A 19931-nucleotide genomic window follows, 5' to 3' on the forward strand; every position below is an offset into this window, starting at 1 on the left:
ACTTTTTGCCAGTCCTGTCGGGTCTAGCGACGGTGTGTTTGTGCCCACAGGCGATGTTGTTGCCGGTGATGTCTGGTGAGGACCTGCCTTACAACAGTCCAGCCTCTCTAAGCCTATTGTGGACAGTCTGAGCGTTCCTGGTGTAAACTCGGGCCGTTGCTGTTGCCATCCTGTACCTGTCTCTCTAGTGTGATGTTCGGATGTACCCATCCCTGTGCAGGTGTTGTTACACATGGTTTGCCACTGCGAGGACTATCAGCTGTCCGTCCTGTCTCCCTGTAGCGCTGTCTCACAGTACAGACATTGCAATTTATTTCCACATCTGCAGTCCTCATGCCTCCGGCATGTTCACGCAGATGAGTCAGAAGAAAGGCCACTTTAGTGTCCTAAGTTTTCATAACTGTGACCTTAATTGCCTACCGTCTGTAAGCTGTTAGTGTCTTAATGACCGTTCCTGTCATGTATTGTCATGTTGTGTCTTGTTTCTGTCCTTTCCCTTCACCCTGTCTCCCTCTGCTGGTCGTTATTAGGTTACCTTTTCTCCCCCTCTTTCCCCCAGCTGTTCCTTGTCTCCTCCTAACTACCTCGTCACCCCTTTTCCCACCTGTTCCCTTTTTCCCTCTGATTAGTCCTCTATATCTCTCTCTGTTTTTGTTTCTGTCTTTGTCGGATTCTTGTTTGTGTTTCTCATGCCTGAACCAGACTATCGTCGTGTTTGCTGCAACCTTGTCCTGTCCTGTCGGAATCTGCCTGTCCATCTGAGCCTACGTGTGTGTCATCATTAAAGAAACTCTGTTTTGTTAATTCGCTTTTGGGTCCTCATTCACGCACCTGACAGAAGAATCCGACCAAGAATGGACCCAGCGACTTCGGATCCTCTCCACTCAGCCGTCGAGATCCAGGGAGCGATGCTAGGCAGACACGAGCAGGAATTGTCTGCTGCTCGACATGCCGTTGAGACCCTGGCCACCCAAGTCTCCAACCTCACAGAACAGGTTCACCATCTCCGCCTCGATCCACCGGCCACTTCCAGGGCTTTCGAATCTCCGGAGCCCAGAATCAATAACCCGCCGTGTTACTCTGGGGAGCCCACTGAATGCCGCTCGTTCCTCACCCAGTGTGATATTGTGTTTTCTCTCCAGCCCAACACTTACTCCAGGAGCACTGCTCGTGTCGCCTACGTCATATCTCTCCTTACTGGACGGGCTCGTGAGTGGGGCACGGCAATCTGGGAGGCAAGGGCTGAGTGTACTAACCAGTATCAGGACTTTAAGGAGGAGATGATACGGGTTTTTGATCGATCTGTTTTTGGGGAGGAGGCTTCCAGGGCCCTGTCTTCCCTATGTCAAGGTAATCGATCCATAACAGACTACTCTATTGAGTTTCGCACTCTTGCTGCCTCCAGTGGCTGGAACGAGCCGGCTTTGCTCGCTCGTTTTCTGGAGGGTCTCCGCGCAGAGGTAAAGGATGAGATTCTCTCCCGGGAGGTTCCTTCCAGCGTGGATTCCTTGATTGAACTCGCTATTCGCATTGAGCGACGGGTTGATCTTCGTCACCGAGCTCGTGGAAAGGAGCTCGCGTTCTCCGTTGCCCCCCTCTCCGCATCACTACCATCTTCCTCTGCCGGCTCGGGTGCTGAGCCTATGCAGCTGGGAGGTATCCGCATCTCGACTAAGGAGAGGGAACGGAGAATCACCAACCGCCTCTGTCTCTATTGCGGTTCTGCTGGTCATTTTGTCACTTCATGTCCAGTAAAAGCCAGAGCTCATCAGTAAGCGGAGGGCTACTGGTGAGCGCTACTACTCCTGTCTCTCCTTCAAGATCCTGCACTACCTTGTCGGTCCATCTACGCTGGACCGGTTCGTCAGCTTCCTGCAGTGCCTTAATAGACTCTGGGGCGGAGGGCTGTTTTATGGACGAGACCTGGGCTCGGGAACATGACATTCCTCTCAGACAGTTAAGGGAGTCCACGGCCTTGTTCGCCCTGGATGGTAGTCCTCTCCCCAGGATTCAGCGTGAGACGCTACCTTTAACCCTCACTGTTTCTGGTAATCATAGCGAAACCATTTCTTTTTTAATTTTTCGTTCACCTTTTACACCTGTTGTTTTGGGCCATCCCTGGCTAGTTTGTCATAATCCTTCCATTAATTGGTCTAGTAATTCTATCCTCTCCTGGAACGTCTCTTGTCATGTGAAATGTTTAATGTCTGCTATCCCTCCTGTTTCCTCTGTCTCTTCTTCACAGGAGGAGCCTGGTGATTTGACAGGGGTGCCGGAGGAATATCACGATCTGCGCACGGTATTCAGTCGGTCCAGGGCCACCTCTCTTCCTCCACACCGGTCGTATGATTGTAGTATTGATCTCCTTCCGGGAACCACTCCCCCCCGGGGTAGACTATACTCTCTGTCGGCTCCCGAACGTAAGGCTCTCGAAGATTATTTGTCTGTAGCTCTTGCCGCCGGTACCATAGTCCCCTCCTCCTCTCCCGCCGGAGCGGGGTTTTTTTTTGTTAAGAAGAAGGACGGGTCCCTGCGCCCCTGCATAGATTATCGAGGGCTGAATGACATAACAGTGAAGAATCGTTATCCGCTTCCTCTTATGTCTTCAGCCTTCGAGATCCTGCAGGGAGCCAGGTTTTTCACTAAGTTGGACCTTCGTAACGCTTACCATCTCGTGCGCATCAGGGAGGGGGACGAGTGGAAGACGGCGTTTAACACTCCGTTAGGGCACTTTGAATACCGGGTTCTTCCTTTCGGCCTCGCTAACGCTCCAGCTGTCTTTCAGGCATTAGTCAATGATGTCCTGAGAGACATGCTGAACATCTTTGTTTTCGTTTACCTTGACGATATCCTGATTTTTTCACCGTCACTCCAGATTCATGTTCAGCACGTTCGACGTGTCCTCCAGCGCCTTTTAGAGAATTGTCTTTTTGTGAAGGCTGAGAAGTGCACTTTTCATGCCTCCTCCGTCACATTTCTCGGTTCTGTTATTTCCGCTGAAGGCATTAAGATGGATCCCGCTAAGGTCCAAGCTGTCATTGATTGGCCCGTCCCTAAGTCACGCGTCGAGTTGCAGCGCTTTCTCGGCTTCGCGAATTTCTATCGTCGTTTCATCCGTAATTTCGGTCAGGTGGCAGCCCCCCTCACAGCCCTTACTTCTGTCAAGACGTGCTTTAAGTGGTCCGTTTCCGCCCAGGGAGCTTTTGATCTCCTCAAGAATCGTTTTACATCCGCACCTATCCTTGTTACACCTGACGTCTCTAGACAGTTCATTGTCGAGGTTGACGCGTCAGAGGTGGGCGTGGGAGCCATTCTTTCTCAGCGCTCCTTCTCTGACGACAAGGTCCACCCTTGCGCGTATTTTTCTCAAACTCCGTCGCCGCGCGCTTGTCCCAGGAACCTTCTTTTCGTTCCCGTTCCTACTCGTCTGGCCGTTCTTCAGTGGGCTCACTCTGCCAAGTTAGCCGGCCACCCTGGCGTTCGGGGTACGCTTGCTTCCATTCGCCAGCGCTTTTGGTGGCCCACCCGGGAGCATGACACGCGTCGCTTCGTGGCTGCTTGTTCGGTCTGCGCGCAGACTAAGTCCGGTAACTCCCCTCCTGCCGGCCGTCTCAGGCCGCTTCCCATTCCCTCTCGACCGTGGTCTCACATCGCCTTAGATTTTGTCACCGGACTGCCTTCGTCAGCGGGGAAGACTGTTATTCTTACGGTTGTCGACAGGTTCTCTAAGGCTCATTTTATTCCCCTTGCTAAGCTTCCTTCTGCTAAAGAGACGGCACAAATCATCATCGAGAATGTTTTCAGAATTCATGGCCTTCCGTCAGACGTCGTTTCGGACAGAGGTCCGCAATTCACGTCTCAATTTTGGAGGGAGTTTTGCCGTTTGATTGGGGCTTCCGTCAGTCTCTCTTCCGGCTTTCACCCCCAGTCTAACGGTCAAGCAGAACGGGCCAATCAGACTATTGGTCGCATCTTACGCAGTCTTTCTTTTCGCAACCCTGCGTCTTGGTCAGAATAGCTCCCCTGGGCAGAATACGCCCACAACTCGCTTCCTTCGTCTGCGACCGGGCTATCTCCTTTTCAGAGTAGCCTCGGGTACCAGCCTCCGCTGTTCTCATCTCAGTTCGCCGAGTCCAGCGTCCCCTCCGCTCAGGCTTTTGTCCAACGTTGCGAGCGCACCTGGAAGAGGGTCAGGTCTGCACTTTGCCGTTATAGGGCGCAGACTGTGAGGGCTGCTAATAAGCGTAGAACTAAGAGTCCTAGATATTGTCGCGGTCAGAGAGTTTGGCTCTCCACTCAGAACCTTCCCCTTAAGACCGCTTCTCGCAAGTTGACCCCGCGGTTCATTGGTCCGTTCCGTATTTCTCAGATCATTAATCCTGTCGCAGTTCGACTTCTTCTTCCGCGATATCTTCGTCGCGTCCACCCGGTCTTCCATGTCTCCTGTGTCAAGCCCGTTCTTCGCGCCCCCGCTCGTCTTCCCCCCCCCCCCCCCCATCCTTGTCGAGGGCGCACCCATCTACAGGGTCCGTAGGATTTTGGACATGCGTCCTCGGGGCCGTGGTCATCAGTACCTAGTAGATTGGGAGGGGTACGGTCCTGAGGAGAGGAGTTGGGTTCCCTCTCGGGACGTGCTGGACCGTGCGCTGATCGATGATTTCCTCCGTTGCCGCCAGGTTTCCTCCTCGAGTGCGCCAGGAGGCGCTCGGTGAGTGGGGGGGGTACTGTCATGTATTGTCATGTTGTGTCTTGTTTCTGTCCTTTCCCTTCACCCTGTCTCCCTCTGCTGGTCGTTATTAGGTTACCTTTTCTCCCCCTCTTTCCCCCAGCTGTTCCTTGTCTCCTCCTAACTACCTCGTCACCCCTTTTCCCACCTGTTCCCTTTTTCCCTCTGATTAGTCCTCTATATCTCTCTCTGTTTTTGTTTCTGTCTTTGTCGGATTCTTGTTTGTGTTTCTCATGCCTGAACCAGACTATCGTCGTGTTTGCTGCAACCTTGTCCTGTCCTGTCGGAATCTGCCTGTCCATCTGAGCCTACGTGTGTTTCATCATTAAAGAAACTCTGTTTTGTTAATTCGCTTTTGGGTCCTCATTCACGCACCTGACAGTTCCACAGGTGCATGTTCATTATTTGTTTATGGTTCATGGAACAAGCATGTGAAACAGTGTTTAAACCCTTTACAATGAAGATATGTGAAGTTATTTGGATTTTAACGAATTATCTTTGAATGACAGGGTCCTGATAAAGGGACATTTATTTTTTTGCTGAATTTATATCCTGATGCTTAGTCACCGTACCCTTATACTGTACAAACAGTTCCTTCAGAAAGTATTCAAACCCCTTGACTTATTCCACATTCTGTTGTGTTAAAGGCTGAATTCAAAATGGATTAAATATGTTTTTCTCTCACCCATCTACACACAATACCCCATAATGACAAAGTGAAAACATGTTTTTAGAAATGCTTGCAATTGTATTGAAAATGAAATACATAAATATCTCATTTATATAGAAATACATGTTAAAGTTACCTCTTTCAGGGTAACTCTGTATGAGCTTTGCAAACCTGGATTGTACAATATTTGCCCATGATTATTTTCAGAACTCTTCAAGGTCTGTCAAATTGGTTGTTGATCATTGCTAGACAACCATTTTCAAGCCATGCCATAGATGTTTAATTTAAATCAAAACTGTAATTCGGTCACTCAGGAACATTCACTGTCTTCTTGGTAAGCAACTCAATTTAGGTTATTGTCCTGCTGAAATGTGAATTAATATCCCAGTGTCTGGTGGAAAGCAGACAAACAGGTTATCCGATAGGATTTTGCCTGTGCTTAGCGCCATTCAGTTGTTTTTTATCCTGAAAAACTCCCCAGTTTACAAGAGTATAAGCATATACCCATACCATTATGCAGCCACCACTATGCTTGAAAATATGGAGTGGTACTCAGTAATGTGTTGTATTGGATTTGTCCCAAAAATTACAATTTGTAGGTCAGTGACCAAAAAATCTGAATTTAATCCATTCTAAATACAGGCTGTACCTATGGTTGCACATTTTGGGGAATATTCAGAGGTGGAAACTTCCCGTGGGAATTAACGGGAATATATGGGAATTAATGGAAATATATGCAAATTAATATTAATACCATTTAAATGTAGCTGTTTTTTTTTTGCATTGGATATCTTTACCATATCATATGGAGACAGAAACCTGTTACCTTATCATAAGTAGACATAATTGCAAATGAATAAAACAAACAATTTAGTTACAAATCAAACTTTAATTAAATGAGAAGACTCTTCACATGGGATGATTTCACTGAACAACAAAAGAAAGGGAATATTGAATGATCCCCAATGATCCATCGCATCTCCCAAAAACGTTTTCAACATACATCTGTAAAATTATGTGTGTTTCCAAACAAGGACCAGTTGCGCTCTGAGGCGGGATGATTTTGGTGGGATTTGGGGAATGGTGGAGGCAACAAGGGCAAGAGCCTCAGATCGACAAAGTCCCTTCCACCAGGTGGCTGATCAGATATCTTGGCACAGCTGCCATATTGCATCTCCATCCCAAAGCCCTTGCTTGGAAGCGTACATCGCCAGACTGCTCACAACCTTGCCCTTATCCAGGCAAAGGTGGCGAGACACGATAGTGATGACACCATAGGCCTTGTTGATCTCTGCTCCAGATAGGATGCTCTTGCCAGCATACTTGGGGTCCAAAATGTACGCTGCGGCATGTATGGGCTTCAGGCAGAAGTCTTCATGCTTTTTGATGTATTTCAGAACTGCGGGTTCCTCTGCTTGGAGCAGCGGTGAAGTGGGCAAGGCAGTACGGATTTCTTACATCTGCAAGCAGGGTCTGAACATCAGACAGGATGGCATTGTCTCCCTCAATCCGTGCAATGGCTACTGCTATAGGTTTCAGGAGTTTCAGGCTGCTTACCACTCTCTCCCGAAATACATCATCATCAATGATCTTGATGGGGCTGTCCATATCGGCAGACTGTGATATGGCCATTTCTTGGAGAGACTCATTCCCCTCCATGAAACTGTCAAACATGATGACAACACCACCCCAACGAGTGTTGCTGGGCAGCTTCAATGTTATGCTCTTATTCTTCTCACTTTGCTTGGTGAGGTAGATTTCTGCTATGACTTGATGACCCTTCACATACCGAACCATTTCCTTGGCTCTCTTGTAGAGTGTATCCATTGTTTTCAGTGCCATGATGTCCTTGAGGAGTAGATCCAATGCATGAGCAGCACAGCCAATGGGTGTGATGTGAGGGTAGGACTCCTCCACTTTAGACCAAGCAGCCTTCATGTTTGCAGCATTGTCTGTCACCAGTGCAAATACCTTCTCTGGTCCAAGGTCATTGATGACTGCCTTCAGCTCATCTGCAATGTAGAGACTGGTGTGTCTGTTGTCCCTTGTGTCTGTGCTCTTGTAGAATACTGGTTGAGGGATGGAGATGATGTGGTTAATTATTCCTTGCCCACGAATATTCGACCACCCATCAGAGATGATTGCAATACAGTCTGCTTTCTCTACGATTTGCTTGACCTTCACTTGAACTCTGTTGAACTCCAGCAAATGAGTAAATAAAACATGTCTCTGGTTGGAGGGGTGTATGCTGGGTGAAGAACACTCAGAAATCTCTTCCATTACACATTGCATGTGAGCATCAGAGGTGAACCATTTCTCTGACTACGTTCGTCCATTGAGTAAAAAAAAGCTGATTCCAGGAGGACCATGAGCTGTTACTATCGATAAGGTGTCTGATTCATCATTTTCAACTCGAATAGAAGCAGAGGGACTTTTGTCATCTGGCACTTGGCCAGATTATTCTGCATCTTTGTTTCATTCTTCACATATGATTCGGCACGGTATTTGCAAATGTACACAGCTTTTCCTTTTACATTAGTTGCAGTAAAATATCTCCACACATCAGATAGTGCCCGTGGCATTTTCCTGTAAAGATTCGAATTTGTTTTGTAAAAAACAAACAAATACAACTCCATGTACAGATAAATAGTTAAGCAGTTAGATTAAACAACCCCTTTGTAAGATCTTTTTTTTTTAAACGAAACATGTATGGAAACAGGTGAATTCACACTCCTCAGTTAGCAGGCTCAAGCAAGCTAAAACCCACATGGTAGCAAAAACTAACTAGCATAAATGGTTAATAAGTTAAAAATGATTTAAACACTTTGTTGTAGGCAACTATTATCTTGTTAACAAAAAAAATCATGTATGTCATATAAAATATATTCACCCCACCCAGTGTTGTAGTCCTTGGCTCAGACAGTTTAGTAGTGTGGGATCAATAGCATCTCATTAGTGTGCAAGATCTTGAGAATCAGCTGTACATGTGATGGAAGAATGCACTGTGCATGCAGAGGGTTGCAATTCCATTGAATTGGCGATAGTTTAACCAAAATATGCCACAAGACCTAGAATTGCCATATGTGAATCCCACAAAAAAAGATTCACTGTTATAAGCTAACTTTTTGAACAAATTTAAGCAAAATTACCAATTTCCCATGGAACATTTCCGGAAAAATTGCAACCCTGTAACAAAACAAAATGTGAAAAAAGTCAATGGGTGTGAGTACTTTATCTAATTCTATCATTCCGGGATGCCTGCACATTGTAAATATGGTATTGGAACTGAACTACTCTTACTTTCTCATGTACTTATTTCTTAATTTTATTTCTCGTTTTTGCTCTACCTTATCTTATTTTTTAATGTTACATTGATATTGGTTACTCCATTGTTGTGTTGGGAGCGTGCAAGATTGGCATTTCAGTATTATTCTGCATTTAACATCAAAACTTCAAACTATCACTCACAATTTACGCCATTAAACAAGGACATATTTTGGAGAACTGCAGAATTTCATTGCCTAAACTCTAATATAAACAATAATAATAAATGGTAAGATTTTGAACATTGTGCCTTCTGCTCATATCCAGAAAAACAGTTATACAAATAGAGTTTTGATTAACCAACCACCCTAATATCACCAGGTTATGTCACGGTATGAGTAGAACATTGTTGCCTGTGTATCAATTACAAATTTGACACTAAAGGGAAGAAAATTATTTCCTTATAGTTTTGGACCATGTCTCTGTGTGAATCTTAAATGCTCTGGGCCCTGCATTTGTCAAATGATTTTAAGTGGAAGTGACAGCATTTTAGCAACATTTCATCTTATTAGAACCTGTTTAGATACACCCCCAGGAAGAATATGACTCTTTTATTAAATTTTTTTTGTCAAGCGTACACTATAAATTTGTCATGACTCTCCTGTGAGGATTCGAAGATCCGGTTACAATGGATCATCGTTTACCAGATCCCTTTCACCCACAGAGGGGAGGAGGGATTGATGTGGGGTGTTTTGTGACACCTCACGCCCGGTCATAAATTGTATGCAGCAGAGGACTTTTTCTGCTCTTTAGTAGTGGTGATTGGATTGTCTCTTAGTTACAGAGACATTTTGCTGCCCCAAAAGTGAAAACTGGGACAATATTTCTAGCATCCGGATGTGGGGAATGATCTATGGAAAAGTAATGTTGATTTTGTGATGGTATAAAATATTGTAACTTGAACAGCATACACACTGTATATGTCAGGTTTTTATCCTTTATGTTGTGTAGGAAATGTCAAAGATGAGGAGAATACTTATCTTAAAACTTCTTGACGCTACCAATCCCTATAGCGGGATATTTTCCATCTGCAACTGCTGAATAGCATAGCGCAACAGTCAAATAATATTACTAGAAAATATTCATATTCATGAAATCACAAGTGCAATATTTTGAAACACAGCCTTTTGTTAATCACCCTGTCGTCTTAGATTTTGAAATTATGCTTTACAGCGAAAGCAATCCTAGCATAACATTATGTACACTTAGCATCAGGAAGCTTGGTCACAAAAATCAGAAAAGCAATCAAATTAATTATTTTCACTCACGAGACTCCCAGTTACACAGCAAATGTTCCTTTTGTTCCATAAAGATTATTTTTATATCCAAAATACCGACGCTTGTTTGTCGCGTTATGTTCAGAAATCCACAGGAAAGAGCGGTCACGACAGCGCAGACGGAAATTCCAAATAGTCTTCCTAATGTCCACAGAAACATGTCAAAAGTTTTTTATAATCATTCCTCGGGTAGTTTTTAAAATATATATTTGATAATATATCAACCGAGTGTGTAGCTTGTTCCATAACAGCGGGAGGAGCAATGGCCGGTTTACTCAATTGCGCACCAACTCACTCTGAGAGCCCCCACCTCTCCACTTACGCAATGTGATCCTTCACGCTAATTTTTCAAAATAAAAGCCTGAAACTATGTCTAAAGACTGTTGACACCTTAGGGAAGCCACAGAAAAAGGAATCTGGTTGATATCCCTTTAAATAGAGGATAGGCACGCATAGGAACACAGACATTTCAAAATAAGAGGCTCTTCCTAATTGGATAATCGTCAGGCTTTCACCTGCAATATCAGTTCTGTTATACCCACAGACAACATTTTTACAGTTTTGGAAACTTTAGAGTGTTTTCTATACTAATCTGTCAATTATATGCATATTCTAGCATCTGGTCATGAGAAATAGGCCGTATACTTTGGGAACGTTATTTTTCCAAACATAAAAATAGTGCCCCCTAGCTAAGATAGAAAACTAAAAGCACGTTTTGATGATACTTTCCCCAGTAAGTAGCCATGCCCGAGGGACCGCAGATAGCGTGTCAGCATAATGGAAACATCCCTTTTTACCAGAGTATATAAAGGATGAGTTGAGAATGAACATATCAGACCAGAAGGACTCAAGCTGCAGCTTAGATCTCGATTGGTTATGACCCTGAAAATCAACACGAGGTGAGGATGACAAAGTAGCCTCTCTAACAATCGATGTCACGGCTGAGTAGCTATTCTAAGTACAGTATCTAAAAAAGTACATAGGACCATCTTGTTACTCTCTTTAAATTGTCATTGACTGCTCTCATCACCCTACTGGGGATCATCAACATGGCTGATTAGATGTCTTCAGAGGACCACTCTTCCAGAATGGGTGAAAGTTAACACCATCCTGTTAGTCCTTCTTAAGACAACAGGACAAGGCATTGAAGCCATGGACAACTAAGAAGAAGGACATTGTGACCTCTTGTGGACAATTTGAGAGAAGGCCCAACGGCCCTTTTCACGAAGGCCTGGTTCCAACAGAGATACACGACATTCAAACTCGTAAATACATTCATTATTTCTTTACCACAGGCCAAAGTATTAGGATTACTGTGAGCATAGTGAGCAAGTGTTGTCTCTCTTTCTCCCTTTACCCCTCTCTACTCATCCCTCTTTTGATAATTATTATTATTTTTTAAAATTTTACCCCTTTTTCTCCCCAATTTCGTGGTATCCAATTGTTGTAGTAGCTACTATCTTGTCTCATTGCTACAACTCCCATACGGGCTCGGGAGAGACAAAGGTTGAATGTCATGCGTCCTCCGATACACAACCCAACCAGCCGTACTGCTTCTTAACACAGCGCTCATCCAACCAGGAAGCCAGCCGCACCAATGTGTCGGAGGCTACACCGTGCACCTGGCAACCTTGGCTAGCGCGCACTGCGCCTGGCCCGCCACAGGAGTTGCTGGTGCGCAATGAGACAAGGAGATCCCTACCGACCAATCCCTCCCTAACCCGGACGACGCTAGGCCAATTGTGCGTCGCCCCACGGACCTCCCGGTCGCGGCCGGTTACGACAGAGCCTGGGCGCGAACCCAGGGACTCTGATGGCACAGCTGGTGCTGCAGTACAGCACCCTTAACTACTGCACCACCCGGGAGGCCCCTCTTTTGATAATTAAGCAGTCATGTTGTCGTTAGTGCACAAGGGACCTGTTTCCATCATATTAAGTTTCTAATCAATAACCTATACCATGTGTGTGTGTATCCTGTGTTATCAATTAGTTAGTAAATAAACAAATTATCAATAAAGTTTGGGTTTGTGCAGATGCAAGGGGTATGAGACTGATATGAGGTAATCAGTAATAAATTACTGTTATCAATATATATCTTATCTATCATCTAGAGTTTAATTCGGAAGATGGTAACTTGTTAACCAATGTATTCCGTGGTGCCACAAATCCTAATGAGTTAATTGTTACATGATTCATTTAATCAAGTAACAATTAAACATAGTTAGTTGATTCGATATGTCACAGTCATCAGATTAATGAAAGTCATGTCACAACAAATTCATAGAATTTTTGGGAATGAAGTACAGTAATTTGTGAAAATTATATGGAAATATAGAGTGGGAAAGCGGTCGTGGATTTGGCCAATTAAAAGACACTGCAGTAAGGAAAAAGGAAACCGCACACTGCTCTTGATAGTATCACTGATATTTAATAAGCTTATGTACTGTATCGGCCTTCGTCAGCTTATGCAAATATCTTGAAATTTGCACCCTTATGTAGACCTAGCCCTTCCCACATCCGTTCTACACATCGAATGGGGTTGAAGGCAAAGGGAAAAACAAATAAGTGCTATCAAATATATCAATATGCATTTCATAAATATTACAAAAGTGTATGAATAAGAGGTATGAAACACGTCTGTAAAATCACAATGAGAACATAGCAAGTTTACATTAGTCATTGGGTACATCATACGAAAAACAGAGAAATCTTAAATAGGCACAATTCATAATTCCTCATCTTAAATTCACTATTGATCGTGACACTCAACGTGTTCATTACCTTGATATGTGGATTGAGAAATCAAATGGAACCCTGTTTACAACTCTGTATAGAAAAGAAATGGACAGAAATACTCTATTGCAGGGGGACAGCTTCCATCCTGAGCCATTAAAAAGGGGACTTCCAAGAAGCCAGTTTTTCAGACTGCGCCGTATATGCCACTCCACAGATGATTATCTAGAAAAAGCAGCGGAGATGCGCATTAGGTTTCTAAGAAGAGGCTATTCGCCACAATGTGTGGATGAAGCTCTTAATTTGGCATTGGAAAAAAAACGAGATGAACTGTTATAAAAAAGACCCGCTAAAGAACACTCCGTAATGTTCACAACTACATATACGTTGAACTCGTGAAAAGTGGGAGGTGTGGTCAAGAAACACTGGCATATTCTATCATCGGACCCAGTTTTGCCGGCTGAATTTAAAAATCCACCACTTATTGTGTATAGGAGAGGTCGCAATTTACGCGATAAATTGGTTCATGCCAACTGCCAGCCACAAAAGACAATCAGCCAGGCCCTTTTACGCCTTCTACCAAATGGGAGCTATAAATGCAGAGGATGCGCACAGTGCAACAATATGATGAAGTGTGAATGTTTCTGCCACCCACACACAGGAAAATTGTTCCAAATAAATGACATCATTACGTGTTCCACCACCCATGTTATCTACATGATTAAATGTCCATGTGGGCTGTGCTATGTCGGTAAAACCTCTCGTTCTCTCAAACAAAGAGCACAAAAGTTCAATCAGGAGAAACGACAGGGATTATCTAGTCGCAGTACATTTCGATGACCTGAAGCATAACATTTCTACCTTTAGATTTTGTGGCAGAGAGAAAGCTAAGATATCAGACAGGGGAGGTGATATTAATAATATTCTGAGTAAAAGGGAATGTTTTTGGATTTTCACCGTCCAGACATTATTTCCTAAAGGGCTTAATGATGAAATGCCTATGTACAGTGAGGCAAAAAAGTATTTAGTCAGCCACCAATTGTGCAAGTTCTCCCACTTAAAAAGATGAGGCCTGTAATTTTCATCATAGGTACACTTCAACTATGACAGACAAAATTAGAAAAAAAAATCCAGAAAATCACATTGTAGGATTTTTAATCAATTTATTTGCAAATTATGGTGGAAAATAAGTATTTGGTCACCTACAATCAAGCAAGATTCTGGCTCTCACAGACCTGTAACTTCTTCTTTAAGACGCTCCTCTGTCCTCCACTCGTTACCTGTATTAATGGCACCTGTTTGAACTTGTTATCAGTATAAAAGACACCTGTCCACAACCTCAAACAGTCACACAAACTCCAGTATGGCCAAGACCAAAGAGCTGTCAAAGAACGCCAGAAACAAAATTGTAGACCTGCACCAGGCTGGGAAGACTGAATCTGCAATAGGTAAGTAGCTTGGTTTTAAGAAATCAACTGTGGGAGCAATTATTAGGAAATGGAAGACATACAAGTTAATCTCCCTCGATCTGGGGCACCACGCAAGATCTCACCCGTGGGGTCAAAATGATCACAAGAACGGTGAGCAAAAATCCCAGAAACACACGGGGGGACCTAGTGAATGACCTGCAGAGAGCTGGGACCAAAGTAACAAAGCCTACCATCAGTAACACACTATGCCGCCAAGGACTCAAATCTGCAGTGCCAGACGTGTCCCCCTGCTTAAGCCAGTACATGTCCAGGCACGTCTGAAGTTTGCTAGAGAGCATTTGGATGATCCAGAAGAAGATTGGGAGAATGTCATATGGTCAGATTAAACCAAAATATAACTATTTGGTAAAAACTCAACTCATCATACCTACTGTGAAGCATGGGGGTGGAAACATCATGCTCTGGAGCTGTTTTTCTGCAAAGGGACCAGGACGACTGATCCGTGTAAAGGAAAGAATGAATGGGGCCATGTATTGTGAGATTTTGAGTGAAAACCTCCTTCCATCAGCAAGGGCATTGAAGATGAAACGTGGCTGGGTCCTTCAGCATGACAATGATCCCAAACACACTGCCCGGACAACGAAGGAGTGGCTTCGTAAGAAGTATTTCAAGGACCTGGAGTGGCCTAGCCAGTCTCCAGATCTCAACCCCATAGAAAATCTTTGGAGGAAGTTGAAAGTCCATGTTGCCCAGCAACAGCCCCAAAACATCACTGCTCTAGAGGAGATCTGCATGGAGGAATGGGCCAAAATACCAGCAACAGTGTGTGAAAACCAAGTGAAGACTTACAGAAAACATTTGACCTCTGTCATTGCCAACAAAGGTATATAACAACGTATTGAGATAAACTTTTGTTATTGACCAAATACTTATTTTCCACCATAATTTGCAAATAAATTCATTAAAAATCATACAATGTGATTTTCTGGATTTTTTTTCTCATTGTCTGTCATAGTTGAAGTGTACCTATGATGTAAATTACAGGCCTCTCTCATCTTTTTAAGTGGGAGAACTTGCACAATTGGTGGCTAAGTAAATACTTTTTTGCCCCACTGTATGTTATGTTGTGAATTTGAACATGAATTATGTCCCTATTATAAATGTCTCTGTTTTTCGTATGATGTACCCAATGACTAATGTGAACTTGCAATGTTCTCATTGTGATTTTACAGACGTGTTTCATACGTCTTATTTATACACTTTTGTATAATTTATGAAATGCATATTGATATATTTGGTAGCACTTATTTGTTTTTCCCATTGCCTTCAACCCCATTCGATGTGAAGAACGGATGTGGGAGGGGCTAGGTGTACATAAGGGTGCAAATTTAAAAAAATTCACAAAAGCTCTGACCAAGGCTGATATGTCAGCTTATTAAATATCAGTGATAAGAGCAGTGTGCGGTTTCCTTTTTCCTTCATCTTGTTCAATTGTTGCCATGCACCTGCAAATTAGATTGCTCAGATGTGCGAGTGCCTTTTGAATTTTGAAATAAAAAATAATAAAAGCATTTATCTTTTTCAGGACTGGTGTCTGCGCAGACCGGTGCACCATAGCCAATCAGAGCTACAGTAGGCCTATATCCAAATAAGCCATTTGCCACACAGGCCTGCCATCATTCACTTTGAACTGGACTGTTTGTTTACGGTCAGTAGCAACAGTGCGACTAGATCATTAAAACGCAATGGCCAAAAGCCACAAAATATACCTGGATGGATTTCTGCAAATATGTAAATACCACGGGAGTCCTCATATATTTTGGAACTTCAGTCCTATTGTTCAAACAACAATGAAAAGGTAGGCTCTCTCTCCCTCAGTTCAGTTGCCTATGCACATCAACAACAATAAGATCAACAATTACCGCTAGCCAGAGCGAGATGAGCTAAAATCTAATGAGGGAACATTAGATAAACCCTTTCAAACTTTTTCAGCTAGTTGTCCGTAAAAAATTGCACTGATAAACCATGGGGAATAGTAGACTGCTCGTTCTTCTGCAGTTTGCCTGCCAATGCATGCTTGTCACAACCCACATTTTGACAACTAAATGGGAACTTGCATTCCTGTCCACCCAAAATACATTCCCTAAGAAATATGCTAAATGTGGATAACATTCGTTCAAGCATCTCTAGCTGTAGCCACCTAAAAACGATATGAGGGGGAAAAGTCTGTCACCCACCCACTCTTCCAATTACATGACATTCTCCCAGCATCTGTCTAACTAGCTCATTTTAGGCTCTGTGTTTTTAGCTTGCTAAATAAATAGCTAGCTGCATAAATTGATACACTAGCCCAGTGGTGTCAAACTCAATCAGCACACGGGCCATATTGAAAAACACAATGCATTTTCGGGCCAGACAGCCTATTTTTTTTAAATAAAAATAACTTCCAACTGCGACCCAAACTGGACATTATTTTATTTGTTATCCACGTATGTCCACTTATGATGTATATAGCATTTTCACATATTAAAACTAAAATAGTTATCCAGCCTTTGCCACAATGCTTGCAGATGTGAAATAAATAACAAAAATGTAGCTAAATGTTGGTGTAACATTTAAACTTAACTTATGCCTGCCCATACCACAACCTCACCGCCACCATGGGGCACTCACAGCATTGTTGTGTGGTGCACTCAAAATGTACTGTAGTCTATTGCTCAAAGGTTGCTAAAATTGGCCTACATGTTTTCCCTTTGAATGGCGTTTTGTTTTTTGGTTATTCATTGTCAAGCTTTAAAAACTTAAGCTAGACTGTGGCATGTGTCTGTACACTTTACCTCCGCTGCGTGCTGTAAATGGGACACATAAAAGCAGTGCAATTACAGTTGAATTCACTGATGCAAGCACATCAGGCTGCAATTTCATGCAGTAGATGACTGATTAATTTACAGTTTACTCGCTTGTGTGTCCTATTCGGCCCTCAAGCCTTGTGTTTGACACATGTGCGCTAGCCTATTAGCCACATCACAACCACCTTGTGATCATTGCTTATGTTAGTTTGATTGTATTGACATTTTCAGCCTTAGTTACAGTCGTCCGTTTTTAACAGCATCCAACAATGTCTTAATGTATGTCATGGAATTTTGAGTCAAATAGAACCGATTTTTAAAACCTCTTATAATTTGGAAAGTTTTGACTGATGTGATTGTCAATTTGCAAAGTACGCTAAACAAAAATATAAACGCAACATGCAACAATTTCAAGATTTTACTGAGTTACAATTCGTATAAGGAAATCAGTAAATTGAAATAAATATATTAGGCCATAATCTATGGATTTCACTTGACTGGGAATACAGATATGCATCTGTCGGTTACAGATACTAGGTGTGGATCAGAAAACCAGTCAGTGTCTGTTGTGACCACCATTTGCATCATGCAGCACGACACATTTCCTTCGCATAGGGTTGATCAGGCTGTTGATTGTGGCCTGTGTAATGTTGTTCCACTGCTCTTCAATGGCTGTGCGAAGTTGCTGGATATTGGCGGGCCTGGAACATGCTGTCGTACACGTCGACCCAAAGCATCCCAAACGTACTCAATGGGGTGATATGCCTGTTGAGTATGCAGGCCATGGAAGAACTGGGACATTTCCAGCTTCGAGGAACTGTGGGACAGTGGGACCGTGCAATATGATGCTGAAAAATGAGGTGATGGCAGCAGAAGAAAGGCACGACAATGGGCCTCAGGATCTCTTCACGGTATCTCTGTGCATTCAAATTGCAATCAATAAAATACTATTGTGTTTGTTGTCTGTAGCTTATACCTGCCCATACCATAACCCCACCGCCACCATGGGGCACTCTGTTCACAACGTTGACATCAGCTAACCGCTCGCCCACACAATGCCATAATGTATGTCATACTGCCATCTGCCCAGCACAGTTGAAACTGGGAATCCTCCATGAAGCAAACTGCAGTCAGACCAAGATCCTGGTGAGGACGACGAGCAAGCAGATGAGCTTCCCTGAGATGGTTTCTGACAGTTTGTCGAGAAATTCTTCAGTTGTGCAAACCCACAGTTTCATCAGCTGTTCCGTTGGCTGGTCTCAGACGATCCTGCAGGTGAAGAAGCCGGATGTGGAGGACCTGGGCTGGTGTGGTTACACATCATCTGCGGTTGTGAGGCAGGTTGGACATACAGGCAAATTCTTTTAAACAAATTTGGCGGTGGCTTATGGTAGAGAAATTAACATTCAATTCCCTGGCAAAAATTCTGGCATTCCTGCGGTCAGCATGCCAATTGCACGCTCCCTCAAAACTTGAGATATCTGTGGCATTGTGTTGTGTGACAAAACTGCACATTTTAGTGGCCTTTTATTATCCACAGCACAAGGTGCACCTGTGTAGTGACCGTGCTGTTTAATCAGCTTCTTGATATGTCACAACTGTCAGGTGGATGGATTATCTTGGCAAAGGAGAAATGCTTACTTACAGCAATGTAAACAAATTTGTAAACAACATTCGAGAGAAATAAGCTTTTTGTGCATCTGGAACATTTCTGGGATCCTTTATTTCAGCTCATGAAACATGGGACCATCACTTTACCTGTTGCGTTTATATTTTTGTTCAGTATAATTAAAATGCTGTTTAGTTCCATAATGCTCCTGTGTTGTCTCAATTATGTTTCCAGTTAGATTCAGTTCCTCTTTATTTTTTTAAAGAAGCAGGAAGGCAATATCTCAACCAAGTCAATCATATAAACATGGGATCATATAAATGTGATCTTGGTTGTAGTTTATAATGTGGTATTATTTACATTTACAATTTAGTCATTTAGCAGATGCTCTTATCCAGAGTGACTTACAGTTAATGCAATCATCTTAAGATAGCTAGGTGAGACAACCTTATATCTCAGTCATGGTAAGTACATTTTTCCTCAATAAAGTCAGTGCCCGAGGGAAAAAAGTCAAGTGTGAGTGTTAGTTCACAAAGGGCATATATAGAGATTTTTTTAAATGACGAGGCAGGGGTGAGGAGGGGTTTATAAAAAGGTAGGGTTTTAGATGTTTTCGAGAGATGGGCCTAACTTCAGAGGGAAATTGGTTTCACCATTTGGGTGCCAGGACAGAGAAGAGCTTTTTACTTGGATGAGCGGGAGCTGCTCTCCCATAAGGGTGGGAGGGCCAAGAGACCAGAGCTGGCAGAATGGAGTACTTGGGTCAGGGTGTAGGGTTTGAGCATAGCCTGGAGTTCGGGAGGGGCAGAGATTCCGTTTAGATTTGTCTTAACGTTTCATCCAAAAGCGAGGAGGGACCACGTTGGACCATTTTGATCTGGATTTAAATCAATTAAAATCTGTACCCTTTTGACTATTTTCTCACTAAATGATCTGTAGATTTTGAAGTGTAATGGTGACAATGTGACTTCTCCATATTCTCTACAGCATTCTTTTCGCAGACGTTAAAGGATTCACGAACCTCTCGACGACGCTATCGGCACAAGAGCTGGTGCGAATGTTGAACGAGCTCTTTGCACGCTTCGACCGTCTTGCCCATGTGAGTTTACTTTATGCTTATGCTAATTTCATTTTCAAACGTGACTTTATGACGGCAAGAACTGACATTTAGGGAAAAATCTACGCGCAAGGAGACATGAATAATCATGCTTTGTTCTAGAATTTGCTAAAATACTACAGAAGAATGCAAATGCAGTAATACTCTTGGGTCCCAATTTATATTGATAGCATGAATGAATGACAGGCTTGCAGGT

At 43.3% G+C, this 19931-nt stretch overlaps 1 protein-coding gene across 2 annotated transcripts in view; it reads left to right on the plus strand.

Moving 5' to 3' along the window:
* adcy8 (adenylate cyclase 8 (brain)) overlaps nucleotides 1-19931 on the plus strand; it is a 258557-nt gene that overhangs the window by 139727 nt on the left and 98899 nt on the right. For both annotated transcript variants that reach the window (XM_021612605.3, XM_021612604.3), the window contains exon 4: nucleotides 19606-19717. In XM_021612605.3, the coding sequence (XP_021468280.2) occupies nucleotides 19606-19717 (112 nt within the window). The remainder of the gene's footprint in view (nucleotides 1-19605; nucleotides 19718-19931) is intronic.

Source organism: Oncorhynchus mykiss, chromosome 8 (assembly GCF_057628025.1).
Source record: "Oncorhynchus mykiss isolate SJ-2025 chromosome 8, ASM5762802v1, whole genome shotgun sequence".
NCBI lineage: Eukaryota > Metazoa > Chordata > Actinopteri > Salmoniformes > Salmonidae > Oncorhynchus > Oncorhynchus mykiss.